General features: G+C 46.4%; 9 protein-coding genes across 9 annotated transcripts in view; 7 read left to right on the top strand and 2 right to left on the bottom strand.

Moving 5' to 3' along the window:
• The window catches only part of LOC126556385 (alpha-2Da adrenergic receptor), a 104,736-nt gene extending 81,392 nt beyond the window's left edge, over nt 1-23,344 (top strand). The window contains exons 2-3 of the mRNA XM_050211654.1: nt 21,327-21,485; nt 22,022-23,344. Of these exons, the coding sequence (XP_050067611.1) occupies nt 21,327-21,485; nt 22,022-23,089 (1,227 nt within the window). The 3' untranslated portion in view covers nt 23,090-23,344. The remainder of the gene's footprint in view (nt 1-21,326; nt 21,486-22,021) is intronic.
• The window catches only part of LOC126558163 (uncharacterized), a 481,612-nt gene that overhangs the window by 238,419 nt on the left and 217,485 nt on the right, over nt 1-25,708 (top strand). The window lies entirely within an intron of this gene.
• Nucleotides 1-25,708, top strand: part of LOC126561177 (uncharacterized) — a 408,397-nt gene that overhangs the window by 311,120 nt on the left and 71,569 nt on the right. The gene's annotated exons all lie outside the window — the stretch shown is intronic.
• Nucleotides 1-25,708, bottom strand: part of LOC126561015 (succinate dehydrogenase [ubiquinone] cytochrome b small subunit, mitochondrial) — a 156,751-nt gene that overhangs the window by 60,768 nt on the left and 70,275 nt on the right. The window lies entirely within an intron of this gene.
• Nucleotides 4,129-5,346, bottom strand: LOC126558236 (uncharacterized). The gene has a single exon (XM_050214210.1). It carries the CDS (start codon nt 5,344-5,346, stop codon nt 4,129-4,131), a length of 1,218 nt encoding a protein of 405 aa, XP_050070167.1.
• Nucleotides 5,720-6,940, top strand: LOC126558205 (uncharacterized). Its single transcript, XM_050214176.1, has one exon. It carries the CDS (start codon nt 5,720-5,722, stop codon nt 6,938-6,940), a length of 1,221 nt encoding a protein of 406 aa, XP_050070133.1.
• LOC126558086 (uncharacterized) lies at nt 7,281-8,528 on the top strand. Its single transcript, XM_050214034.1, has one exon. It carries the CDS (start codon nt 7,281-7,283, stop codon nt 8,526-8,528), a length of 1,248 nt encoding a protein of 415 aa, XP_050069991.1.
• LOC126557978 (uncharacterized) lies at nt 8,953-10,251 on the top strand. Its single transcript, XM_050213910.1, has one exon. It carries the CDS (start codon nt 8,953-8,955, stop codon nt 10,249-10,251), a length of 1,299 nt encoding a protein of 432 aa, XP_050069867.1.
• On the top strand, nt 10,667-11,866 carry LOC126558314 (uncharacterized). The gene has a single exon (XM_050214311.1). The coding sequence runs from the start codon at nt 10,667-10,669 to the stop codon at nt 11,864-11,866; it is 1,200 nt and encodes a 399-aa protein (XP_050070268.1).

Below are 25,708 nucleotides of genomic sequence, written 5' to 3'. Positions count from 1 at the left end.
CTTCTGAGTAGCGGAACAAAACAACAACGAGAAAAAAAAACGCACACACACACACCACCACCACCATCCATAATGGACATTACTGTTTTCAACGTATTTCGTCCTTCTTCATTGTCAACCAACCGCCCGCTCTCAAGGTCCTCTCTCTCTCTCTCTCTCTTTACATGGTGCATCTGCATTTCCGGCCTGTCTGCATTTCCGGGCGCTGGTACTGTCTACGGTCGATACGGTCGGTTAGGTGACGACCATACTGGAAGCTGCTGATGTTTTGTTTTTTTTTTTTTTTGCTTTCCCTCTATCACTCGCTTTCCCGCACTGTGAATCTCACAACCGTTATCGTGTGACGATGGAATGAAGTATCAGCTTCACATCAGGTGGTGCATCAGACGAGCGAGATAAGGAATAGCAGCATATTAGTCTTTCTCATCTCGCGTGCGTTTGGTTCGGCTGAGTCCAGTCCGAGTTCGAGTAGCGTTAACTTTTGCACGAAAATGAAACTTTATTTTTCTGGCGCTTTTGTTGCTTAGAGTGCTTGGGAAATGTGTTTACAGTTCTTCGGTTTCATCCATAAATACGACTTTATAATTACTATTCCGGTGAAAATACACTTGAAACTGTTATTACCAGCTTAGTGTTCTGTGGATTGCATACTGCTAGGGGCAACGTGCGAGAAAATTATTCCAAACTTGACTACTATTCACAATAATGGACAACTTTACCGAATGGAAGCGAGGCGAAACAAGTAAAAATAAGCAATTATGATTAAATCCCTAAATCTATGCAATCCTAGGATGATCTGATTTTTAAGGAGCTTTTTTAACTTCTCGTTATCAGTTGGTATGCTGCATGCTCTCGTATTCTTTTACCATCAGACATCAACTGAACCTTGCTTTCAACTCACATTTCGAAAATGTTACAAATGAATCAAAGAAATAAGTAAATTTGATTCCCTGGAGCATGCGGTTCGCAGATTAAAAATTGCATTCTAAAACGCTTTTTAAATTTTTGGTTGGATTTTCTCCAAACCTAGAAAGCGATCTCTGCTTTGTACTTGCCCGAATAAAAATGACGAACCCCAGTTGTGGGTTTAAGACGCGTAAATAAATATTGGATTGGCTAGGTACACCCTGTTATTCAATGCCATGAGAATTGCATACTGAAAGGCGAAATGTGCCATTAAAGTCTTCGAAACCTTAACGGTACGTTATCATTAGAATAGAAAGAAAAATATAAACCCGAAACGCCTAAAGCTATGCAATCCTCCAAGCAATATAACTTTCTCAAACACTTTTTCAACTTCACGAAACATTTTTTCTTCGTACGCAAGACATCTGCTAAAACGCAGCAGGAAAATTTTCCCCAACTTCAACAAAACCTTACACACAATGATTTCTCTAAAAAAAAAAAAGAAAAATACATCAACCCTCCCAGCATAAGTATCGACACCGGGAAGCTCTTATCTATCGCTCGCCCGGGCAGCGTTTTAATTTAAGCGTCCCTGTCCAGGCACGGTCTGTTTACTCGGGGGTGGACCCACAGCGGCTTGTTGGGGTTTTGTGTTTGTCCATAAAATTTTACGCCACAGAAGATGCGAAATGAATTTCAAAATACAAGCAACCATTTCGCAACTCGCAACTCGAATTCCTCTGGCCGTTGGTTGATAGTAGCAGTAGTATAAAGCGGCATAAGACATATCCGCCGTGAATCCACCGTGGATCCACCGTATCCCGTTAAAAGACAGTTTCGAATGTTTTTCGCTTGGCGGCAGATGAATGCCGGTGTGCTCCGGCATGGCACGATCGAAAAGCAAGCCTTCTAGCCGTATCCGAGCTTTGCTGGAACCATTTTAATTATCACTCATTGTGTGTGTGTGAGTGGGTGTGCGTGTGTGCTTTAGCAGTGGGAAGGGTCGGTTCGCCAGCGAGGCGTCAATAATTAACTTCTCCTTTCCGCGGGGTCTGCTTTCCCATGCGGGGATGGGTGGGTGTCCGAAAAATGCCTCCACTCCGCTGAATGTAGTCACTTTTAATGGAATCTTTCTTGGCGGCAGTCATCCCATCATGGTCTCAGGTGACTGATAGCTGATAAGACACCAGTAGCGTACCAGATAGATCCTTCACCGTTGTCATTTTGGCAATAAATAGAGAGAGAAAAAGCGAAGAGAGGAGTAGTGGTGCTAGGGAGTGAATGCGAGGGACAACCGTGTCGTCACGGTGGCAAAATGTCGGTAATTTTCTCGCCTCGAGCCTCGTTGATGAAGCCTCATCAAAACCATGCTGTACGCAAGTCACGATAGGTGTGTGTGTGTGTGTGTGTACATGTGGAGAGCACTTAGGAGGCTGGAATAGAGGCAGATAGAGAAAACGGAAACAAAAGAGCATCCGCAAACAACCCACCGGATCATTTCGTCCACCTTCCACCAGATGAAGACTGTTGACTTTTCCTACCGACCGGCATTTAAGCTACCGAGAGGCCCGAACAGCATCGGGTCCTCTAAACGAACCGGTCTTGAATACTATCATGTCGTACAAGAGATGGAAAGCAACAGCAACAACAAGCACAAACAAAAAACGAAATCATCTCCCACCCCTTGGCACACACACACACAGGAAAAGAAATAACAAGATGTGCTTGAGGCAATCGAGACCAGGTAGCAAACCGTCTTTTTAATTTGGCCTTCACAAAAACCCTGCTAAAATTATGCTCCAAACGAGACATGCACAGTTGCACAGTTTGTTGCCGGAATGAAAGCTTTATGCTGGCGACAAGAATAGAGGTTTCCCTGTCCGTATAAAATGAGCTGCTGCTGAGACGGCGGAGCATTTCGAGCGATACTGCCCCAAACAAAACGATAAGAAATGTTTAGTAGATGGAAACCCTTTTCCCACTGTTCCACACAGTCACAAATCATAAATCGAATTGGAGCCGCTTGGACGTGGACGTCGCCGTCAGTAAGTGTTTTGCTTTGTTTCTTTACTCTCTTTCTCTCTCTCTCTCTCTCTCTCTCTCTCTCTCTCTCTCTGTCTCCAATAAACTTGGAGCCATCTCGTCTGGTTACCAGACGAGTTCGACTTTAATTCCAATGAATGTAATTTTAATTAAGTTGAGCTATGAAACAGCTTCACGCTAACGCAATTTAAAGCCAAGCATTGTAAAAGCGCTAGAAACGCTAGCGAACGCTGAATGCTCGAGCATGACGAATCGAAAACTCCCTCGCCACCGCGTGAAATAAGCGCCAGCTCATGGTTCCTGATGAAAACCGTAGTGTCACTTTTTCGGCTGATTTGACTGGTAAAGCTGCCTGTCCTGAAGGTGTCATCGTTTGCTGGTGTACACAAAAGAGATGTTTGAAATATTGCTACATGTGCCACAATGAAACATCTTTGACGGGGGGAGGGAAAGTGTTGGCAAGGGTTTTACGGAGCAACATAAATGTATAAATTGTAAGTCACCTCAACAAGAGCGTCACAATTTCCGGGAGCACTAACCGTCAAGTTGTAAAAAAGGCCCCCTAATACACTGTAAACCTGTTTAAAGAAGCAATTTTAACAAAACTGTTTGCATACATTAAGGCGCTAGATATTCAGCGGCACAATCTTTAAGTAATCTAGCGTTAAAAAAAATCTCTATTCGCACAGCACGGTGTATGAAGTGTTTGAGGTGTCACCAAAATGCATCCTTAAAAAGCTGAAAAGCAAAACAAGTTTTTCAAAAAAGAAGCAAGGACTTCTTCTTGCTTTTCAGCTGCGGAGGTTGAGCCCGTCCCGCAGGCATAGCCAGATTTCCCAGAGCGATGTTGAACAACAAACAGAAGAGTCCAGTCCCCTGCCGTCCATAGTGATCCTGAGCAGCCATATCAGCTTCCAAGGGAATCCATACTACTGAATGTAGAGCAAAGTTTTGATCGGTAGTCGATTTGCCTCCAACAAATCCTGCTTGGTAACTTCCGACGAAATACGTAGCTGGAGGGGCTGAGGTCATCATGTATCTCCTTTCATTTGCTTTTCACAACAAGAAACACACACTCAGATAGCATTTTGCAATTCCCGAGCGCACACGGCACACGCATTCTTGAAAACCCTTTAAGTTCGATTTATTCGGAGCACAATGCTGAAAGATGCGCTAGATCTAGAGCGCAACCCTGAAAATCTTGTACAGCTCTGCGTAGGCAGAGAAATCGCGCGTGTACGCAAACTGCTGGAACACATTCTTGGCTTCGTTCAGCGAATTTCTTGTTGCCTCATTGCTTCCCTCGAGCGTTGATTCCAGTTTTGTCAGCTCGTTTGCCAATCGCATCAGGAACGCATCGTTTCGTTGCTTCGTTTGATTCGCCAGCAATGAGTCGAGCACGCTACGGAAGGCCCGAACACGCTGCCCAGCGTTTGGTAGATTGTTGGGAAGGTAAATCATCCGGTTGAAGGCATCCACCGACCATTGGTTCTTAAGCACCGAGTATAGGTCCTTCTCAATGCGCGCATAGTACTCCGGATAGTCCTTCGCGAACATTAGAGCCTCGTTGAAGTTGCCCGCTAGAAGCTGGGCCTGCCAGCGTGCCACAACCTTACCCTCGTACTCGGCATGGTCGGGTTTGTAGCGATCCTGAAGCTCCTTCACGTCATTCGAGAAGATAATAGCCGGGAAGCGATCATTATGGTTGTTTGACTTCATCAGTTGCGCCAGCTCCTTGTACACCTCGACCCGCTCGTCCGCCAACGGAAGCTTTCGGGCAAACTTCAACATCCGAGCCACCATCCGACTATTGCCACCGTGGTACTTGTAGCTTTCCTGCATCATCTCCGGCAGCGAAACGTTCACCAGCAAAGAGTGAAGCAGCAGCGCACGCTGCATACGGTTCGATTCCATGCTGGTAAGCAACAGCTCACGCTGAAGCTGAGCACCATACTTCCAGGCCGCCTCCAGCAAGCTCTTCTGCTCGTTCACCATGGCTTGCAGGTTGGGAAGATCCTGCCGGAGCGATTCTTTCAGTAGATTGACACGCAAATTCATTTCTGAGATGTACTTCGGCAGCTTCTCGTAAATTTCGTTCGCCTTTGCATTGCGCTCATCGTGCGCCTTTTTACAGCGCTGCTTCAGCTCCAGATATTCTTTCTCGTGCTCCGGAACTACGCAAGCCGCACGTTTGGTCGTACCGTTGCAGCTCTTCTCGTGCCAGGCGGTGGAAGCGGCCAACAGGTCCTTGTAGTGCTGACCGCAGGCGTCCAGCTGATCGGTTGACTCGGGATAATCGCCTGGCTGGCCGGTTACGCTGCTCAGCCTAAGGGCGCACAAAACAAGACTTACGATCAGGGGCGTCATTGTGCAACTTCTGTTTACAGTGTGATACATCCGGAAGTGAATCTTGCGCAGGTTTTATACACGATGCAGCGTAAGATATTGTTGGAACAGATTTTGTTTTGAAAGATATAAATGATTTATTTGGCGAAGCATATTAGTGACTATCAATCTTGACAGTAAAACAACAGCTTCCTGTAACTGGGGCCATTCCGACATAGAGTGAACCTCTTTCGAGATCTTCGAATGTAAAGTGATTCTTCTCCGGTCTAGAAACAACCCACTCTGACTCGACCAAGAGAAGATTAATTACTCTACATCCATCAACTTAAACGAGTGCAGATCATTTGCCTGAGGTAAATGTGCACACCTGCTGACGGCTTATAAGAATATATGAGCCAACCATCACGATACACTAGTTTCCACGATGGTTTCACAGGTTGCAACACTATGGGCAGCAGTGCTTCTACTTGCCTCGATGCACAACTGTGACGAACCCGCGGTAAGTGAGCGATCACCAACTCTAGCAAAGAACTCATGTCTGTCCGAAGCGGGTGCCATCCTTGAAGCGCCACCGATACCGTGCCAACCGCTGGTCGCCTGCAACGGTGAGCAGATCGAGAAGGCTTACGTGAAAGTGCACGAAACGTGTCGCATCAAAGCTACGCAACGGCTAAACGAGCGGGAATATTTTCATGCCCGCATCGACTACTGGCAAGGAGATCATGTCTTTCTATTCGATAATATCGTGAAGTCACATGCCTCCCACACACTCATGTTTGACGCAGAGCGTATTACGCAAGTTCCCACGAAGCTGATAGAAGAGCTCAACCTCAAGCTTTTAATCTACAGCATTGAGGCGGGCCGTATTCAGGATGCACTGCTGCTGTATGTCACGTTGAAGGACGACTGGAAGGCGGAACGGATACTGGACGAAATCCAGACTAACCCAAGCGGTGTTAACGAGGTGATCGTGTTGCATGTGCTCGAGTTTGCACGTGCTTTGCCGGTCAAGAACGTACGCGTGGAACTGTACAAAGCTCTCGTAGTATTCCTGCGTCGAAATAACCTCAACAGTTCTTACGTCTCTCTGCTGTATGCCGCAGACTCGTTGGCCGTCTTTACCACAGAGAAAGACAAGAAAGATTACTTCACACCACCGTACGAAGCTGTACTGAAAGTATTGCGCAGTCAGCTCCAAAAGCAAGAGCTCGATTTCAATGTTTGGATCGCAAACAAATATCCACCCTACTATACCCATTTCATCACGGAAATCTTCACCATCGATTCTAAAACATGGCAAACGATCGACAAGCGGCGCCTCTTTGAGATAGCGGGCATGTTCAAGGCAAAGGGTCACCGGTTCCAGGTGATTGAGCAGTTCCTAAAGTATGCGAAGGATTACGACAGCCGGAACGTTTCGAACCTGGTCAAAATGATGCCCACGCTAGCTGTGGAAGTAGATAACCTTCGCCGAACAGTTGAACAGACCGGCAATCATAAGAACGAGGTAGATAAAATCAAAACGCTGCAGGGTCTCTTCAAGACGACCTTTTGGAATAGACGCCAATATCGGACATATTTGCATATCATGAAAACGGAAGGCAAGTTTGGTAAGAAGTATATCGAACTGCAAAGCAAGGGATGAAACGTTGGCTGAATTTCTAGAATGAAACGGGCGAAATACAGGTGTACAGATGGGCTCTGATGCAAGCGTAATGGTTGTGGTTATGCGAGTTTTTTTTTTCTGATGACATCTCCGCTTAACCATATAGGCACTTCGTGCGGTATCTTCCAAGCAAACCGGTACCTGTGCAACTAACCCAATATTTGCACTTCATTGTCTGTTTGTAAATCTTTACCCAACATAAATCTTTGCTACAAGTGCTTTTCCATGTGGCATATAAATACGGCATTTGTCCGTTCAATAGATTAAGTCTTCGTCTGTCCTTTTGTGTTCTTGTTCAATAAACAGATAGAGCTGCGCGATGTTCTCTCGAGAAGCAGTGCTGACACTGCTTTTACACTCCTTGTTCTTGCTGTCTGCACACGCCGCGCAGGGCCTGGATTATGAGGACCCATTTGAAGACGAAGTTGCCCAGTGCCAGATAACCGTGACACGAGACATGATGATATCTTTATCGAACGCGCTACAAACCGAGGTTCGGTGTGACGAGGACCTTTGGGGCAACTTTCTTCTCCAATATCATCTAACCCAGAAAAACCTAACCGATTGTATGGAGCGAACCAGCACCGTTGACAACTCTAGCAATGTTTTCTGCCAAGAGCTGCTGGACGATGTGCAGCGCCAGATGGAGCAGGAACATCGGAAGCACACCGCCGAGCTGGAGGAAAAACTACACGCCGCTCAACGGGAAGCCCGACAATATCAAGACGAGAAGGCAGTGCTGGAGAAAAAGTATGACCAGCTGCTAAACGAACGTACCGAGATGGTGCTGGACCTGTTGCTAGCTAACATTGCGATCGGTGACATCAAGCAGGCGATCGTCTACTATCGTCAGTATCCCAGCCAACCTACCTCAAACAAACTGCACGAACAGATCGTACGGTCTGTGTATCGCGTGACCACGCACCAAGACCAGCGGCTGCTCAATCTGATCAGCTTTGTACGGAGCATTGACAGTACCGCGGCTAAGCTCGCCCTCTACCGGCTCATGCTCGGGGAGATAAAGAAGCGAACGAATCAGCGGGACGGATACATTGCGGCGGTGTTTGCACTCAACGTGAAAGCCGACCGCAACGTGTACACAACCGACCCGACACTCTACACCGATCTGATGGTCCCGCTCGAGACGCTCTGGAAGGATCAGCTCGCGGACGGAGACTACAAAGCGGTTGTTGATTTCGCTAGACGTCAGCCGAAATACTACGAGCAAATGCAAGACACCCTGGCCACGGTTGACAAAGCCAAATGGGGTACGTTGAAGTTTGACAAGTTTGTACTGTACTTCAACTCATTACCACAGGCAGTGCAGCGTGTGGCTGTACTGCGTAGGATCTTGGAGCAGATCGGGGAGCATAGCAAAGCAAACCCTCGGCAGCATCTGGTGCTGGCGGCAAAGCAACTAGACATTTGTGAAGTGTTCATGACCAGAACCAAGGCAGATCAGAATGTCAAACGCACGCTTGAAGAACTGAAAGGTCAGTTTGCAAAGCTTACACCCGGAAAGGATTACAGGTATTATTTGAATGAGTCGCGCAAAACCTCCGGATAGAGTGTGGTCAATTTGATGGAAGGGATTTTTCGGAAAACAGATTTGGATAACCGTTATAAGCACAATAAAGTACCCGTAGTGTAGCATGAAATGTAGCATCATTGAATAACATAAAATACACACGATATATCACGGCAAGGCAAGGCATTTCTTTCTGTAGAATGTAACTCGAACAAGATGTGGCGTCTCTTACCAGATGGAGCATGTCTGATGAACAAATAAAAGACAACGGCCTCTTTGCTTAATAAGCTCTGCGACAAACAAATATTGACACATCAATCAATCAATGCTTTTGTTTGCCGAGGCACCGAGGGTATATATGTAGCGGGCATTTTACTACACAGTTTAGTTTTATATCTCTCTCAGAGAGTTTTCTACAAGGTGCTCTAGTTTTATATGTACTCACCGACTACATCTAGTGAAAATGGGTTTAAACCCTCAAACCACCATAATTCTGCGTTTGTTACTGGCCTTGGTACCGCTTCTTGCACGGTGTGAAGCAGCTGCAAGCCCACCGTGCAACGTCCAGGTCACGCAAGATATGATTATTCGCCTAATAAAAACGAATCATACTGAGGGAGATTGTGCAAAGTCTTGGAACAACCTTCAAGCGTATCTAGAGCAAACCAGGCAAAATTTGAACGAATGTTTGCAGCGCGAAGAGTCCGCAGGTGCTTCGGATGCAGCCGCCACAGGCTGCCAACCATTGTTTGAAAAGTTCGAAAATGAAACAGAAGAAGTGCGTCGCAAGTTGAACACCGCCATGCAAAACAGACTGCTGCACGAGCAGATCGAAATAGCCAAGGCAAAGAACGCAATAGCCAGAATCCAAAAGGAGCTTAAATCGGCGCAAAGCGAGTTTCACGGGTACTACCAGGAGCTGCTACTGATCTACATCGATGCAGGCGACACGAGACGTGCCCTGCACTACTATCATCGGTTGGTGTTTTTGAAGGAACCGAACCTACCCGTTACAATGGTACGTTTCGTCTACTCCTCCACCAAGCACGAAAACCGGCGGCTCGAAAACTTGCTAGCGCTCGTGAAGCGGTTGCCAAAGCCCGAGGAACAGCTGACACTGTACAAAATGGTCCAACCGGAAATTATGAAACGCACTACGCAACATTACAGCTTCCTCGGTATGGTTGTAGCCCTCGAGATGGACCGGTTTATACAGGAAAAGGAAGAGAGCGAGCTCAAGAAGCTGCGTGACACCTTGTTTGTCCATGCAATGAAGCAATGGAAGTCTCAAATGATGGGCGGAACGTACCAAGACATTGTAGCGTTCGCGAAAAAGTATCCGGATCATTACGAGAAAATCGCTGCACGCATTGTATGGGTACCGGTAAAGTACTGGTATAGATTCAGCTACAGCCAGTTCGTGACGTTTCCGAATCTGCTCCCACTGCCCAAGCAACGGCTGGAATCGTTTCGGGTGATAATGCGTCAAATCAAGGAAAGAAACAAAACCTACTTCGATTACTATCTTGCAAAGCTCGCCCAGCAGGTGGACATCTGCGAGAAGTACATCAAGAAGCAGTACAACGAGCTAGAAGGCAAGGACGAACTGATCAAGCTGAAGACGCAGTTTTCGGAATTCGATAAAAAGAATGGCTACGATTACTATTTGAAGAATGTGGCTAAACTGACCAAAACTAAACCACCAATCCCGGCTAATCCTAATAGACCTAGCTCTAGAGGTGGTCTTGATGGGCGGCGTTGATGTCTACTATAGTGAGATGCGTCATTTGAATAAAGTTTCTGCAATGAACCTTGCAGTAAATGTCACTAAATACTTATGTTGAGAAAATTACACTGCCTAGAGTAAACATTTGTTTATCGGGAACACTTGGGCAATTGCTTTATCCTGCCTTTCCAATTGCAAATCTTCAAGTACAGTAATCTTGTGAATGAGCTGATCTGTATCAATATTTACTAACAGTGGTTTGTATAGCGCATGTTCATTGCGTTAACTATTAAACATTTCGCAACCGATCCCATGCCAGATTTCCAACTCTAGACCTTCGAGCCATTATAAAACAAGTCACACACCTAGCTATTCTAAGAGTCTTGCGTATCTATTACGCACAGCTAGTTAATATTGCCGAGCTTTCTTGGTAAAGCAAGCCCCAGCAATAATGAGAACTCTCATCTTAGTTCTCTCGGTTGCTTTTGTAGCGGCAATACCTGCGAAGGACTGTGTTATCAACGTGCGTGAGAGTATGGTGAAACTGTTATCCAACTCCAAACGCAGCGGTATGCCGTGCAAGCTAATGTGGGACAATCTGCTACTCCGCGTGCGGAACACACACGATAGCCTGAGTGCATGCCAGCAACGCGAATTCACGACCAGCCCCACAAAACCATCTACGGTTGACTGTCAACGGGAGCTCGAGAAGGCAAAGCTGGAAATTCAGGGCGATCACAACTACTACACCGCTACAATGATGAACAAGATGCAGCTAAACGAGTGGGATACGGCAAAGCACAAAAGAGAGATAGCTGCGCTGGAGAATCAAATTCAAACAACCAGTCAAGAGTTTAAGTCGATGTATCGGAATCTTATCTTCCTAAACATACATGCCGGTTCGATAAAGCAGGCTCTCCGGTATTATCATCGCTTCCTTCAGGGTAACCGGCCTGGGCAGCTGCTGACAGATCTCGTTGCTTGGATGTACCAAGATCCAGCTCAGGAGCAGGAGCGATTAATACAGTTGCTAGAATTCACCCGTAAACTACCCAGCGCCACGGTGAAGCTTTCTCTCTACCAGCAGATCGACACCGAAATGAAGAAGCATCAGAAACAACATGCCAGCTACTTGGCCATGATTTTGGCGCTGGACGTTGGGCGCATTGCCTTTAGGGCGACGAATGACCCTGACGCTCGCCGACTGTATCTGGACATTTTCCAACCAGCTATGGCTTATCTGAAGCGCACAGTGATGTCGGGCAACTACGACGAGCTAGTTACGTTTGCCACCACCCATCCGTCCCACTTCGAGGAGGTAGAAAACCGAATCTCCACCATGGACGAGAGCGTGTGGAACAATGCCGATTTCGATCGGTTTGTAACGTACCCGAACCGGTTACCTCTGGCAAAACAGCGCCTTGAAGCGTTCCGCATGCTGGTGCTGCAAATCAATCAGCGAAACAAGAGCAACTTTGCCGACCGGCTGGTGAAGGTTGCGAGAGAGCTCGAACAGTGTGAGACGTTCATCAGAACTGGGAAAAACGATCCAGTCGATCTGGACAAACTGCGCACCGTGAAAGCTTTATTCTCCAAGCTTCAACCCAAACACGAGTACGATCATTACTTGGCGCTGGCGAAAGAGCAGTAGTCAAGCGTTTGGCACAGTACCACATCAGCACCACTGAGCACCGCTAAAGCAAACCAGCGACCAGACACATCATGCTACACTACGGTAAATTCTCACGTACTACACAATAAATATAAACACCCAGCGTGCACTATTCGTCTTGTTGTCTTTTTCTTACCAATTTCAATTTCGAATGCAGAATTTTGCAGGTCCAGATTCCCCTCAAGCAGATTCTTTTGCGCTCGAAGACCCCGTTGGAGTCGCGTTTGCTGTGGGTCGCACCTTCGGCCACTTTGTCCACTTGTGGTTGCTCAGGAAGAATTGCTGAATTCCTGAAGAATCGAGCAAGAGCAATCCCTGCCCGGTTTGAACACCTGCCAGGTTCAAACGGAACAGAGAATCAGCCAGGTTCGTTCCGAAATGCACATCACTATTCCCAACAACCGAACTGTAAAAGCACAGATTTAACGTAATACGGCGTTTGCCTACCTTTCGGGCGCCACACTCGATGGAGCACAAATCGGCCTGCTCGATCCAATGGATAAATTTTATTGTTTTCTTTTATTTCCGGTCCAGTTCGTTGGCACTGGCACTTGCCGAGCTTGCCCTTGACCGTATCAAATAAAAAGAAAAAGGGCACACACACACGCACATACAGTAGGAAAGGGAGGGAAATCGATACCGGAAAGTAACGAGTCTCACTGGCCCCCGGCCCAAGTTTCTCCAGCATCGGTTGGTTTCGATGAAACGATCTGTTTTGTTATTACTATTATTTTCCAATTGCCCGCTTTGTCGTTTCTTGCAGACGAACGTTCACTCAACTTCCATCCCCTTCCAACCTCCCCCTCCCTCTCCCCAACCCAGCCGAGGACTTCCTTTCGGCGCCTAGATTGCGGTAATTTATTGCGATTTGAAATTAATTTATGTCATCGGTGATATTACTTCCCGTGCCAATTTTGTCTAGTCTTTGGCGTGCCTACCGGTTGCGAAAATACTGCCGCATACGCACCAGGGACCGGCTCAACAGCAGCAACACACATACACACAAATAAAAAATACAGACGTCCCAGTAGCATTCCCGCAGTACACTGAGTCGCACGGAAAGCCAAGGAACGGAACAGGACAGAAATAAATAGCCGAACACAGGCGACCGATGGCAGCAAACGCCAGCCGACAGCGATCCGGTAGAATCGTAACGGACGCGATTGTGTCGTACAGGAAATTGGTTCGTTCAGTGAAAATGAGTCGGAATCTTGATTCCGTGTTCCCTGTGCCAACGTTTTTCGGGATGAAGATGAGCTTTCAAGCGGTGCCTTTCGTTCGCAAGGCTTTTTTTGGAGCGTTTCCTTATGCGGTACCGCCCCTTCGCGTCTCTCACATCTTCACTCTCGAGCGAAATCGATAATCGGCCATTAAAGTTTAAGCAGCACCCAGGACCTTAGGTACACCGGGAAGCGAGCGAGCGAATGTAATAAATCTTCCATTTCCAGCGTTTTCCCTTTTCCGGACTTTGGGCACTTCTCAAGTGTAACCGCCCCTCCCGGTCATCACTCACTTCAGCAAACCATTGGTTTCCACTGGTTCGGCCGGCGCACGACGAGTGGACGCTTTTTTGGTGGATTGGTTTTAAGGGGTTTTCTTCTGCTTCCCGTTTTTCCTCTTTCTCTTGGCTCACGTTACGGACTTCTGCGAGAATTTATGATTCTGAGCTAGGACCGGCTCCACGTCAGCCCCGGAGATGCTTGGCTGCCCGCTGCCGTTGGGCGGATCGATCCCACTCACCGCCGATGCCAGCGCCGACGCAGCGGACATTGATTGCCTTTTAACATATTGAATACGGCGCCGTACCGCTGACAGCCCAAACCTGCCAAACGTCCAACAAAGGCTTTTTGGGTGAAAAGCGGCATCGCAACGACATTTGGTGATTCAATAAAAACGATACCATAACTTTTCTTTGGCCACCTTGCCACACACGAGTTACCCGTTGACGGAAGACCATTTCTCCCCGGGTGGGTGGAAATCTTAATCCGGCTGTACGGAGCTCGCACGCTCAGGGATTGGGTGAGAACGCAAAAAAAGCAACAGCCGCTCGGTCCGTCCAGACGACGGTGTGTGGTTGATTAAACACAGAGAAAATCGATTGATTCGTGAGATCGGTCTCGGGATAAAGAGGGTTGAAGTAGGAGGAAGGGAGTGGGGGGTGGGGGAATGGAGGCAGCTGAGGGAAGGGAAAATTAATGGGATGAAATTACGAACATCTTAATAACGACATCAAGCTGTAAGACAAGAGCCCAGAATTTTGGAAATCGTTAAGTTACGATTAGTGATACTCCTGTCGACTGATTTGGAACAGATTATAGTGACTAAAGAGAGTTGAATCTTTAGCTCACTCTTTCAAGATTTCCTACAAACGTAATGCACTCTTTCTGGATTGTACTCAATCACACTCAGAAAGCACCAAAAAAATAATCACTAGTTGGCACAAAAAGTAAGTCATCTTCCTATTTGTGATTCGAACTGCTTCAATCGCACCGTCATTGTAATAAAAATTGATGTAACTCCTGAACTGGTTGAATGTAGTTTTTTTTTCCAAGATGGAACCCTCTTTCTCGGTTCATCCAGATGGCCCACTAGCATCAGTGTTAGAAAAAATGAAAATTTCACCTTCATCTGACGTCTTTCCTGCCGTTCGTTGATAACCAATCTTTGTGGAGTCACAAAACCTTGCACAATCTTGGTCTGATGCACGGTGACAAGTTGAACTTCAAAGAACTTGTTGAAGTTGCCCTAGCAGAGAGCCGACAAGATTCTTGGATTCATCGTTCGGGTAACAGGGATTCAGCCTTGTATTGCCTCCATCTTGGAGTAGGCCTGGGCCGTTTGGTGAGGATTCTACTAGAATTGAAAGCATTTTAAGATTATTTCCTAGCAAAGCTTATTGAAAACTATTTACAAATCGTATCGCCGTCGTATATTTGTGTTTTGCTCGACAAAGCTGTGAAGTTTTTGAACACTCCTAATAACTTAGTTAGAGAATGCATCAATTGGGGAAGCATTTGCATTTATTTTGGTATTTATTTAACAAAACCATCTGAATAAATCCAACCGTAAAAAATATTTTCCTCAAGTCCCAATTCTTACAGAAATGTGCAACGTATGGCGTTACCCATTCAAACCAATAAACAGACCAGGGTTTTGTGGCAATTTTTGGCCCCGTGTACGCCTGTAAGGTAGGCAACCGTTATTGCAGTTAACGTCCTTTTTTACGACACGACAGCGCGTCGCACACAGCACGAAGCTGCTATCGATGGTGACACTGACTTCACTGTTCATTACCGGTGCACACACACCCATACATACATACACACTTTATTGTATCGTAAACCTTTCCCTTTCATTAAACGGAAAAGGGTTTTTTTGTTGCTTTTCTGATCAGAGGCTCCAGCCATCGGCACTGTCACCGTTGACGATGGATCAGTAACGATCTTCGGGGTGCATGAGTGTACATGAGTGACGCTGGGAACACACCCGCATACATGTGATCAAAAGCAAAGGCATTCCTATCTTCAGGGCCAAACTAACGCAAATTCACCTCGTCCGGCTAACGCTTCCACGCTGGTGAAAATAATGACTTCATGTATGTAAATGATTCATAACGCATAAAGCCAATGTCGGTACTCGTTTCACCGTGTTTGAAGAAATATGGTCCACACAGGCAGGCAATGATTATTACCTCGTTGAATCGTCCTCTACATCCTGCCCGCTCGAGTCAACCCTTTACCCCGGCTCCCTCCCTTTTGATGGAAAAGCAAAGCGAAGAAGCGAACTGGCAACACAAGAGCTTACCCGAGCGTGCAATTTCATCCGCTTTTTTTTCATTCACCCGCACGTTCGGGAATCGGGTCAGGTGAAGCTTGACTATAATGATATGATAATAATCGTTTTACGCCGGGACGCTAGGACAGGCGGGAGTGGTGCAAATCTGTGAATTCAGCAAATAAAAGTCCAAAGACCAGAGACGACAGCAAAAACAAAACACACTCACACACATACACAAAAACGCTGCGACAACACCCGAGTTAAGCGAAAGGTAAGCGGCGGCCCCCAAGCAGACGGTTAATGGTTTTCAAAACTTTCACACCGTCCTGGCATCCCAGCTTGCCAGGTGCTTCCAGAAGGCAGCCTTCTTTTTTTTTAAACTGGCACCAGCAAAGCACCGGAAAATCTAATAAAGAAAAGCAAACGGGGGTGAGGGTGGTGTAATTATAATGTCATTTAATTCAATTACGTTACCCAACTCTTCAACAAATAAACGTACTCCACGCTAGAAACGGGTGAGATGCCCTTCCTGTAAGGGGGACCTCCCGGGAGTTTCTGGAGAGTACCGAAGATTAGGTTTCTCTTCACCCTCACCTTCTCTTTCCGCACCATTTTGACCACAGACACACATGACAGAAGGTTCGGTTTTGTACGATTTACGTCACCAAGAAGGTGTAAAGTTGGATCGGTGAAAATCACTAGGCCGAAAATCGTCTCCTTTGACCACACCCGATATTTGACCGCTTTCGCTTGGCTCTGGTGAGAAATCTGACCTCATTCACCATCTGGCTTCGCTGAAAAGTGATGCCTGAAGTGGTCCAGCGGATGGTACAGATTCTTCGTGAGGTGTGATTTGTCCGAAATTGGATTCGATCGGTTCAATTTCGGTTGTCTTCCTTTCGTTTTCTTGTGCGGTACGAGCTATTTTACACTCTGCTGCTGGGAGAGCTACACTAATCGATAAATCCACTTCAGCGATGTACCTTGTACTCGGAAAGCGAAACGAAACGGGAAGCTTAATCAAACACTTCGCTAGAACCAGATCTCTTCTTTTTCTTCGCTAAATGACTTGCCAGGTCATGCCGGTCATCTAATGGCTTACTGGACTTCTTGGATCGTTCGTCAGCTCAGAGAGTCATTTCTCACTAGGGAGGGCAACCAGATTACTGGACATAATTCCTAAAGTTATTCGCAATTCATTGAAATTGGAAATTGGAATACCCAGTTTTTTTTCGCCAGTTTCAGTTTTTTCTTGTGTCCTCCTATGGAAGGGTCTTGTTCTCTTTAAAATCTCAGAACTTTAGCGTACATTTCACATTTAGCTCAAACAAACTAAATAAGCTAAACATACTCATTAAGCGTCCGGATTCCAATCTCGCAGCCTACCGTAGGTACAATAATACAGTGGCTGCTTTAATTAAATGTATCGCACACACACACACACCTATCTTGAGACACGTAATTGACAAGCTTGTGGGCAATATCGTGAAAAGCAGGATTTTTTATCCAATCTGCTTTTTATTCACCCCAAAACACCAACCTGCATCTCTCTACACTGCACACAACGACTAGCGAAAGAGAACACAATCGCAGGAGCATGTCCGGAAATTTAGTTAGCCTGTTTTTTGTACGCCCGAGTTGGTCAGTTAACTTTTTAATTGTAATTGTCAAGCATGCTGTTAAAAACTTGCTCGGAAAACTGCGCAACGAACTGGTCACACAGTTGCACCGGTCACGTATTGCTGCAAACTCGTCATACGCTTCGTGGCCACAACAGTTGCCGGTGGTAGCAGATGCTAATTCATTACAGCTGTAGCTACCGGAGCCTACGTGAGCTCTGGCGTGATAAACTGGACAATGTTAAGCAGTGGTCAAGCAGTGCTAAATTAGCGCATGGTTCCGTTGGTGCTTTGTTCTCGCGACGGCGATTGACATTCGGTGTACAGACAAATTTGATTAGGAGAATTCTATCCTTTCTTGGTGCTTAATTGGAGTTTCTTTTGATTTTTCAATTTCTCTTTCCTTATACGATCGCGCTAGTAATCGAAAACACTTATTTAAAAATACTAACCCAACTTACAGCGGTTACTTTGTTTTAAAATAGAAAATCATGTCTAATTGCATACTTTCAGGCGCTTTTCTACACTCGTTTGTAAAGACTAAGAAAAGTTACATTTTTAGCTAGAAATCCAATGCAGTTTACGAATGAACTTCAATACAAACTTCAGTAAGAACTAAATCTTAGAACTCCTCACCACCTCCAGCGATTTCATTGTCACCCATGCTGAAAACGGCACAGAAACCTTGGCTGTAAAAATTATTACTCAGTGTCAACTGAAGCATCCTGCTGTTCGCTGCCTGACAACCATCACCACCACTACCACCAACTTCACCCCGCTTAATCAGTTTCCCATAATCCCATAAACTCAAACTTCCATTAGCATTCGTTGGTGGAGCCTGTTAGTTTGCACCCTGCACACACAGACACACACACACACTTCGGCGTCGGCATCAATCAAAAACGAGTTAACGCGCCACCACTTGCCTTGCTAATCAATTATCTTAGATTTTCATGCCCGGTTTCTTTGCCATCCCCCCGGCAACCCAGCGACCTATCGTCGACGCGAATGTTATCACCGCTCGTCGCCACTCTCTGTGCGTGAGCTTTTTCGCGAAGCGCGAAAATAACGGAAACACTTTCGCATTATCAACACAGCTGCAAGTCGGAAGGGGGGGGGGGGGGGGAGGGGGGGTCCAATGGAGCTAATCGCACAAATTGGCTCGGACCAATTAAAGGGCCCGGCGATGGTGGTGGCGATTTTCCGCTTTTTCTTATCCGGTTCGGTGCCGCGTGAATATAATTTTATTAGCGTTGTTAGCGGGTTTGTCTATCAAGCTGGGCTGCTGCTGCTCTCCGCTGTCTTGGCCGCACGCGGGCGATATTTTTCAGACAATCGTTTTCGCGATCGCCGAACGCTCTAATTTGATGGAATTAATATTCATTTTGCGTTATCATTCGTTACTTCACCGATGGCGTAGTCATCTCGTTAAGAGAGTGAGAGAGAGAGAGAGAGAGAGAGAAAACGAAGAGTTAAGCGATCGTTTCTCTTGCGGATGGTAACTGTCGGACTGAGATGCGTTAATTTATGAACATCGCTTAGGAATGTAGTTATTTCGCTAGAAAGTTAATCTTTATACATCCTGCCCTAACCTTACGGCAATTTGTTACCAACCATCAGCAACGTTAACTGGCTCTCGGTGCTGAAAGGCTGTCCGTTCTACCTAAAATTAGAGTCTATAGAAGGCTACTCTTAAGAATATTGATTACAATCCATGGCGCAATGCGGATACCGTTTTATTCTTCAAAAGATTAGCCTGCCAATATGCAATCTGCTTAACAAAGCGTTTTCAACGACGCTTTAACTCGCTTGCGCCTCGCAGTATGCAATCTGCTTGACACAAAATTAAAATCTTTCGCTCTCTCTCTCTCTCTCTCTCTCTCTCTCTCTCGGGGTGTTTGCAATCGAAACATGCTTCCAAAGCATGTTGAATGGATACATTGGTTTGTTACTTGATCGAAAGATGTCCTTTCCGTTCGACGAATACTTGACAACCACCAAGAACTGTGATTATTTTCGTGCGGCAAGATAATTTCCCCATTAACAATGTCAGTCTTTCTACAAAACAGTACACACGCATACGTGCAGACCTCATCAAGTCGAGACACGATGTGATGTGAAGAGAGCACAAGGACACACACCACACACTCAGTCAGACTCCTTACTAAACCAATCTTCATCGACATGTACATTCCGATCTTTGCCGCCCATCAAGCCCGGTACTTTTGTAGCGTCCTTTATGTTGTATCGCACAATAAATCCTTCTCCCAGTATCATTCCACCACGCAAATGGGGACACACACACACAATTCCTACGAGAGGACGCAAGTGAATCAGTTCATTATGGAAATGAAAGCCACTCATCAAGCCGCCCGTTCGCCGTCGCCAGTGGGATCTGCCGCACGCATACCGATACGTCCTGGCATCTATCATTTCCAACTGACGCACGGTCCGAAACCGTGTGCGGCCACTGCTGCTACGTGCATGTTCATTTGGATCGCATCGAGCGAGCGGAATTCACCGTTCCCCCAGCGATGTCCCGCCATCGAAGCGGTCCGATGACAAATTGTCTCCAACTCCTTCAGTGCGCTGCACGCAGAATGCGAACGCGTTCGTTCGCCCATCTTGCCGTGCTGCCAAAATGCTGTGGTTACCGGCCGAAGCCCAACTTCGTCACTACATTGCCCCACGGGAAAATGTTGGCGTGTGTGTAATTTTGGCATTTGTTTTCACCTAACGAACCGAGGGTGGAGAGGGAAGGAAGAGAGGGTGGGGGGAGGGGGGAAGGGGAGCAGATTTTGTGTGACGGACGGAGTGTGCGTCGCTTGTTGCTGATTTCGACAGCGGCAGTCCTCATTCTTCGAGCACAACAGCAAGCAACGGTCGAAGGATTGGGCCTTCTGTCCTTGGTAAAACCTCAGTTATCGCACGAAACCCAGCAGCATCGTCGTCGTCGACGTCGTCAGTGGGATAAGAACGAGCATTTATCAGCATCAAATCACGCGTCGCATATGCTAAAGACGTTGACGGGTGTGCGTGTGTGTATATATGCATGTTAGGGCATGTTGGAATGTGTGCAAGGACCGTCGAAATCGTCTGCCCCAAAAACTCACCATCCTGCCCGGACTTCATCCAGCCGGTTCGGAGCCGCTTTTATCAAACCGATGACGGCGGTTTGCCTGGAAGGGCTCTTTTTTACGACACATTCATGGTTCGTACATTACGGCTACGAAACGATGACGGAGCTTGAGGACTCATCGGTGATGGGAGAGGTTCTTGGATTTTCGGTAGTATGGTGGGATAAACAAAGCCTATTTTTGGATGCGTACGTTAAGTTCGCTGCTGGTACCTTTCTTTCTCTCTCTCTCTCTCTCTCTCTCTCTCTCTCTCTCTCTCCCTCTTTCTCTCAACCTCTTTTACTCTCTCCTACACAATGCAGGAAGCACACACAAAAGAGCTCCAAAAGCGGCTCCTTCAAGCAAAAACCCTTGTACCATCCTTTGCTGCAAGTTATACTCGAGCGCCTTGCCAAATCCGTATCACTACTACCGGCATCTGGTTACAGCTGGAGAGGCTGGAGAGGGTAAAATAAATACGACGAATTGAGAGGATTTATTATGCCAAAGTGATTTCCACCGGACGGAAATCGGGGCTGGAAACAATGGGGGGGTGAGCGCGCGCGCGCCCTCGTTCTCGGGGAGGTATGTTTGATGACAACTGGCAAACTCGGAAGCATACAATGAACACCCGGAGTACATTCGGTTAAGTGAAGGAGTCGCTAGATTTAGAGCCGTCTGATTTGTGGTCCTTCTGTTGTGATTAGCGATTTTTATGCGATACTTAACCACTAAGTGATGATGCTAAATGGTTCACCTGAAAGTATGCAATAAGCGATACAAAGGTCACACAATAACCCGGCTGGTTGTGATTGAAACAAATTGCTGAAATATCGAAATTGAGAATCCTGAGAACAGGTCTATTTACCAGCAAATTATCATATACACAACTAACCTCAACTTCTCTTCTTCTCTTCTTTTCTGCAGCTGAGCCAAGACATCGGGTATGTGCTGTATTCGGCACTAGGATCGTTTTACATCCCGAGCTGCATCATGGTGTTCGTCTACATCCGGATCTATTTTGCGGCGAAGGCCCGAGCGCGTCGTGGCATTCGGAAGAAACCGCTGAAGCCACCGAGCGAACAGGTAAGCCCACTTACCCCGTTTCAAAAATCATTCCCTTCCAGCGATGATAGCGTATGCACTGACAAGCGGTCGACTAAATTGAGCCAGTGATGAATACTTAAAAACTACAACAAATAGCTCGATTTGGCTCGGCACGCGACGGAAGTAGCTTCATTCATTGACAATTAGATAGAGGATCTTGAGCATAGGCTATGTTTTATGAGCTCTTTCTGGATCTTGATGATCTATCCTGATGATGATGCCACAGGGAAGACATCGTCTCAGTGCTCAGAAATTTGACAAAAATACGTTTTACCCCTTCAGACGGAAGCTCCAGAACTTCCAAAATTCACAACGATAAGACTACCAAACAATAAAGCCTTGGTTTTCGCACTTCTATTTTTGCTGCGTTTGAAGTAGCCATTCCTTTTAGCTATTAAAGCGTCCCATTACAACGCGCCTTAACATATGCAATTGTGCCTATTCTTCTAGTAATTTTGAAACCAAACTTGTTTTCTTTTTCGCAATTTCTGCCACGGTTTTTTTTTACCGCTTAGGATACGAGCTTCACGCGTAATGCCGGTACCGTGCCGATGCCATCGCTACCCAGTGCCTCTAGCAATAACAATCAGTCGTTGACGCAACATCCGCTGCAACTGTCGACGGCCGGTGCGCAGCCGGCTGGCAACACCGGTACGACGCAGATCGCCACGATCGAGCCACCGCCGCGCGGTACCAGCTCGTCCACCGGTACGCCTATGCCCATCCCCGTCGTGACGTGTGACTTCGCCTCGGATATGTCAACGAGCGAGGCGGCCATGGCGGAACAGGACAATCACGGGCCACTGTCACCGGTCGGTACAGGTGGGCACGAACCGAAGGATACGCTCAAGGTGACGCAACCGATGCAGCAGGGCCGAAGCAGCAGTACGAACGGTATCACAACCGCTCCCGGTAACGAACCGTCCCCATCACCATCCGCCACCTCCGCCCGCAACCGTGCACTGTCGGTCGGCATCGATACGGACATGGTGAGCGAGTTCGATCCGTCCAGTTCGGATTCGGGCGTCATTAGCCGCTGTGCGGTAGTGAAACCGCTCAAATTTCGCCTCTGCCAGCCCATCTTCGGCAAAAGCAAGGCGAAGGCACGGCAAGCGAATGCGAAAGCAGCCACCGGACACGGTAGTTCGATGGTTGGCGGCCGTGGAGGCAACTGTACGCAACCGATGCTCGGCGGTGGTGGTTCGAGCGGCGGTGGCCAGCAGGCCATATCGCAGCTCATTGCGGCCAAACAGACGGACAGTGCGTGCAGCGAGCTGGAACCAGCGCTACCACCGAAACCGAAGCAACGCGATCCGGAGAAGGAAAAGCGACGAATCGCACGGAAAAAGGAAAAGCGGGCGACGCTCATTCTCGGACTGATTATGGGCAGCTTTATTGCGTGCTGGTTGCCGTTCTTCTTCCTCTACATCCTCGTGCCGATATGTCCCGACTGCCACATCCCGGAGAGTGCGTTTTCGCTCGCGTTCTGGCTCGGCTACATGAACTCGGCGCTCAATCCGGCGATCTACACGATCTTCAACAAGGACTTTCGGCGCGCGTTCCGGCGCATCCTGTTCAAGTGATGTTTAGCGTACGTGTGCTGCTATCGCTGCGTCTCCCGTAGCATCGAGAAGGCTACGGAGCGGGCCATTGGCGGCGCACAGCTCGGCGGCGGCTACCGGGGCGGCTACCTGCGATGATAATACGCGCCGCTAGGTGGCGCGCCCACAACCCCGGCTCGGCTGTTCCCTTACCGGCGCTGGTTCGCCCTTACGCTTCTCCCACACCTTCCACCGCCCGGCATCACCATCCTACTCATCGTCACCGTTGCCGCCGTCGACTCATCGCGGAGAATGGTCAAGCGGCGTCTAGCGCCTGGTGGGTATGCAATGCCGCCTATCTATCGGTAACACCAAAAAAACAAACACTAATACACAAACGAACGCTTTGCAGTAATACACACACACACACACTCACACACGCGCATGATAATGCTATGATGTTCAAATATATATGTGTGTGTGTGCGTATGTGTGTGTGTGAGGCGCAAATCGCTACAAGAAGAGGAAGAAAAAGCATGCGGAAAAAATAAAAGGTGTGTGATCTTTAGCAGTATTTTCCCCACCAATCATTCTCCCACCTAGCTAATGCGACCAGATGCATATAAACGAAAAGAAAATAGCAAAAAAGAGAAGTAAAACAGAGAAAAACCGAAACACACCTAAACTGTAAGAAGTAAATACATACATCTAAGCACACAATATGCAAAACTATGGATCGTAAAAAAAAAGAAAACAGTAAAGCGAGAAATAATTGTTCGGAATGGGAATCAAGTAAACGTAACTAATCTTAAGACAAGGGGTTTCATTTGTAGAAATGAGCCTAAGGCACATTATACAAGGGAACGCACACACACACACACAACACCTTTTTTCCTTAATCCAACTGTGTATAGCGTATAAGTGTAAACAAATCAAAATTAAAAAGAAAAAAAGTCGTCTCCTTGCGTCTGATAATTCACACCACACAATACGAACTGAGAGATTAAAACGAGAAGGTTTGTTTGTTCCCTTGTTACTGATATCTAAGAAAAGCAGCTCTATTATTGTCACTGATACACTCAAACACACAATCCAAAATGCAATATGGTGACTAGTCTGTAAGGTTAGATAATTTATAATTTCAAGCATACAATTTGCACAAAGTGTGGTAGACCGTGAGAGAGAGAGCTGATAAAACGATAGAAATAAGAACATCCAGGAAGAGAGTTAAAAGAGTAAACTGAGAATGGTGATAAAGAGGGGGTGGGTGTGGGAATTTTTCGGGGATGGGATGGGAAATGTAGAATTAATAATTAAATAAGATGGTAACGATACAGTGACGCAGTGGCAAGGATGGAAGGATGGATGGCAAAGCAGTCGTTTCGAGACCTTTTTTTTGTTTTGACTTTCTGTTGTATCATTGCTCCTTGTAGTATTTTATAGTAAAAGAATGGTTTTTACATAGTTTTGAAGTTTTTTTTTTTTGAGACAAACAGAATTTTTCTATGCTACAAACGATTATTTTAACATTCCATGAATGTTTCGTCGCCTTGGACATGACTTTCGATTTTGTCAAGTGTTATTTCAATAGCCGTATTAACGTGAGCAATTTATTTACTCTCGCCAGTATTTCTCAGCTTATAAATCGAAATATACAAGAAATTGCATGCACTGCAGGCGTTCACAAACGCCTGGTTGTATGCAAACTACTCATTTAAGTGAACTCTAATGCTATTTTCTGCGTGGTGTTGCTCTAGTTGACTGTATGTCGTTCTGAAACGCATTACCAGGTCGAGAATAGTCAGGCCAATTCTAGCTGTAAACAAGTTTCTCTTGTTGACACGATATGTTGACATGTCACTTGACATCATCGAAATTGTCATCCACGGAAATGAAGTATGCGATTGGATGTTCGAATAGTCATTTACAAAAGTGGTAGCATTTGTTTACGCATTAAAATGAGATGTTCAATTCTAAATCCCTTTTCGTTAACAATGTTTCTTATAATTTTACTATTATTTAAATCCTTTTTAAAATTCTTTTTTTCTTTTAAATCTCGTATCGACTCAACCACCACTACTACGAGATAGACATACGAAGGATTGGAGTGAAATGCTAAGCATTGACAGAAGAAACACAAACGTGCGTCAAGTGGCGGAAGAGAAAAACAAAAACCTGTAAAAATTAATGACTAATAGTTGGTAAATACCGGTATAAAAAAGGGGCCAGCGTTACGCGGTTGCTGCCAACGGCGAGCAGTCGCGTAACCAAGCGTGCCAACCTATCGAACGTAATGCGTCCGCTGTAAATAAGGATTCACACTGAAGATATAAAAAACAAAGAACATACATACACACACAGGCAGACAAACACATGAAAATGGATGAATAGTTGTTTAGCATTCTGGAATATCTAGCTGTTTGTGCTTTTGATACACGTTTCGTTGTCGTTTTTTTTTTTAATACGGCGCGTCCAATATGTGTGTGTTTGTGCGAAAGATAAAGTAAGGGAAAGCGGGAGAGAGTCTAAAATTTCGCAAGATGCCAATTTTAAATCACGCACACCCACACCACGCTCGATGCTGTTAAGAAAGCGAAGTAAAGGGGTTAACACCTCGAAGGTGCTAAAACAACCCAAATAAAAAATCAAGCAATAACACTT

Source organism: Anopheles maculipalpis, chromosome X (assembly GCF_943734695.1).
Source record: "Anopheles maculipalpis chromosome X, idAnoMacuDA_375_x, whole genome shotgun sequence".
In the NCBI taxonomy this organism is placed as follows: domain Eukaryota; kingdom Metazoa; phylum Arthropoda; class Insecta; order Diptera; family Culicidae; genus Anopheles; species Anopheles maculipalpis.
Note: the sequence above shows the minus strand (reverse complement) of the source record. Positions and strands in the feature narration are given on the sequence as shown.

Excerpts from the sequence above, each read along its gene's own strand:
- LOC126558236 (XM_050214210.1), bottom strand. The coding sequence starts at position 5,346 with ATGTATCACACTGTAAACAGAAGTTGCACAATGACGCCCCTGATCGTA.
- LOC126558205 (XM_050214176.1), top strand. The coding sequence starts at position 5,720 with ATGGTTTCACAGGTTGCAACACTATGGGCAGCAGTGCTTCTACTTGCC.
- LOC126558086 (XM_050214034.1), top strand. The coding sequence starts at position 7,281 with ATGTTCTCTCGAGAAGCAGTGCTGACACTGCTTTTACACTCCTTGTTC.
- LOC126557978 (XM_050213910.1), top strand. The coding sequence starts at position 8,953 with ATGGGTTTAAACCCTCAAACCACCATAATTCTGCGTTTGTTACTGGCC.
- LOC126558314 (XM_050214311.1), top strand. The coding sequence starts at position 10,667 with ATGAGAACTCTCATCTTAGTTCTCTCGGTTGCTTTTGTAGCGGCAATA.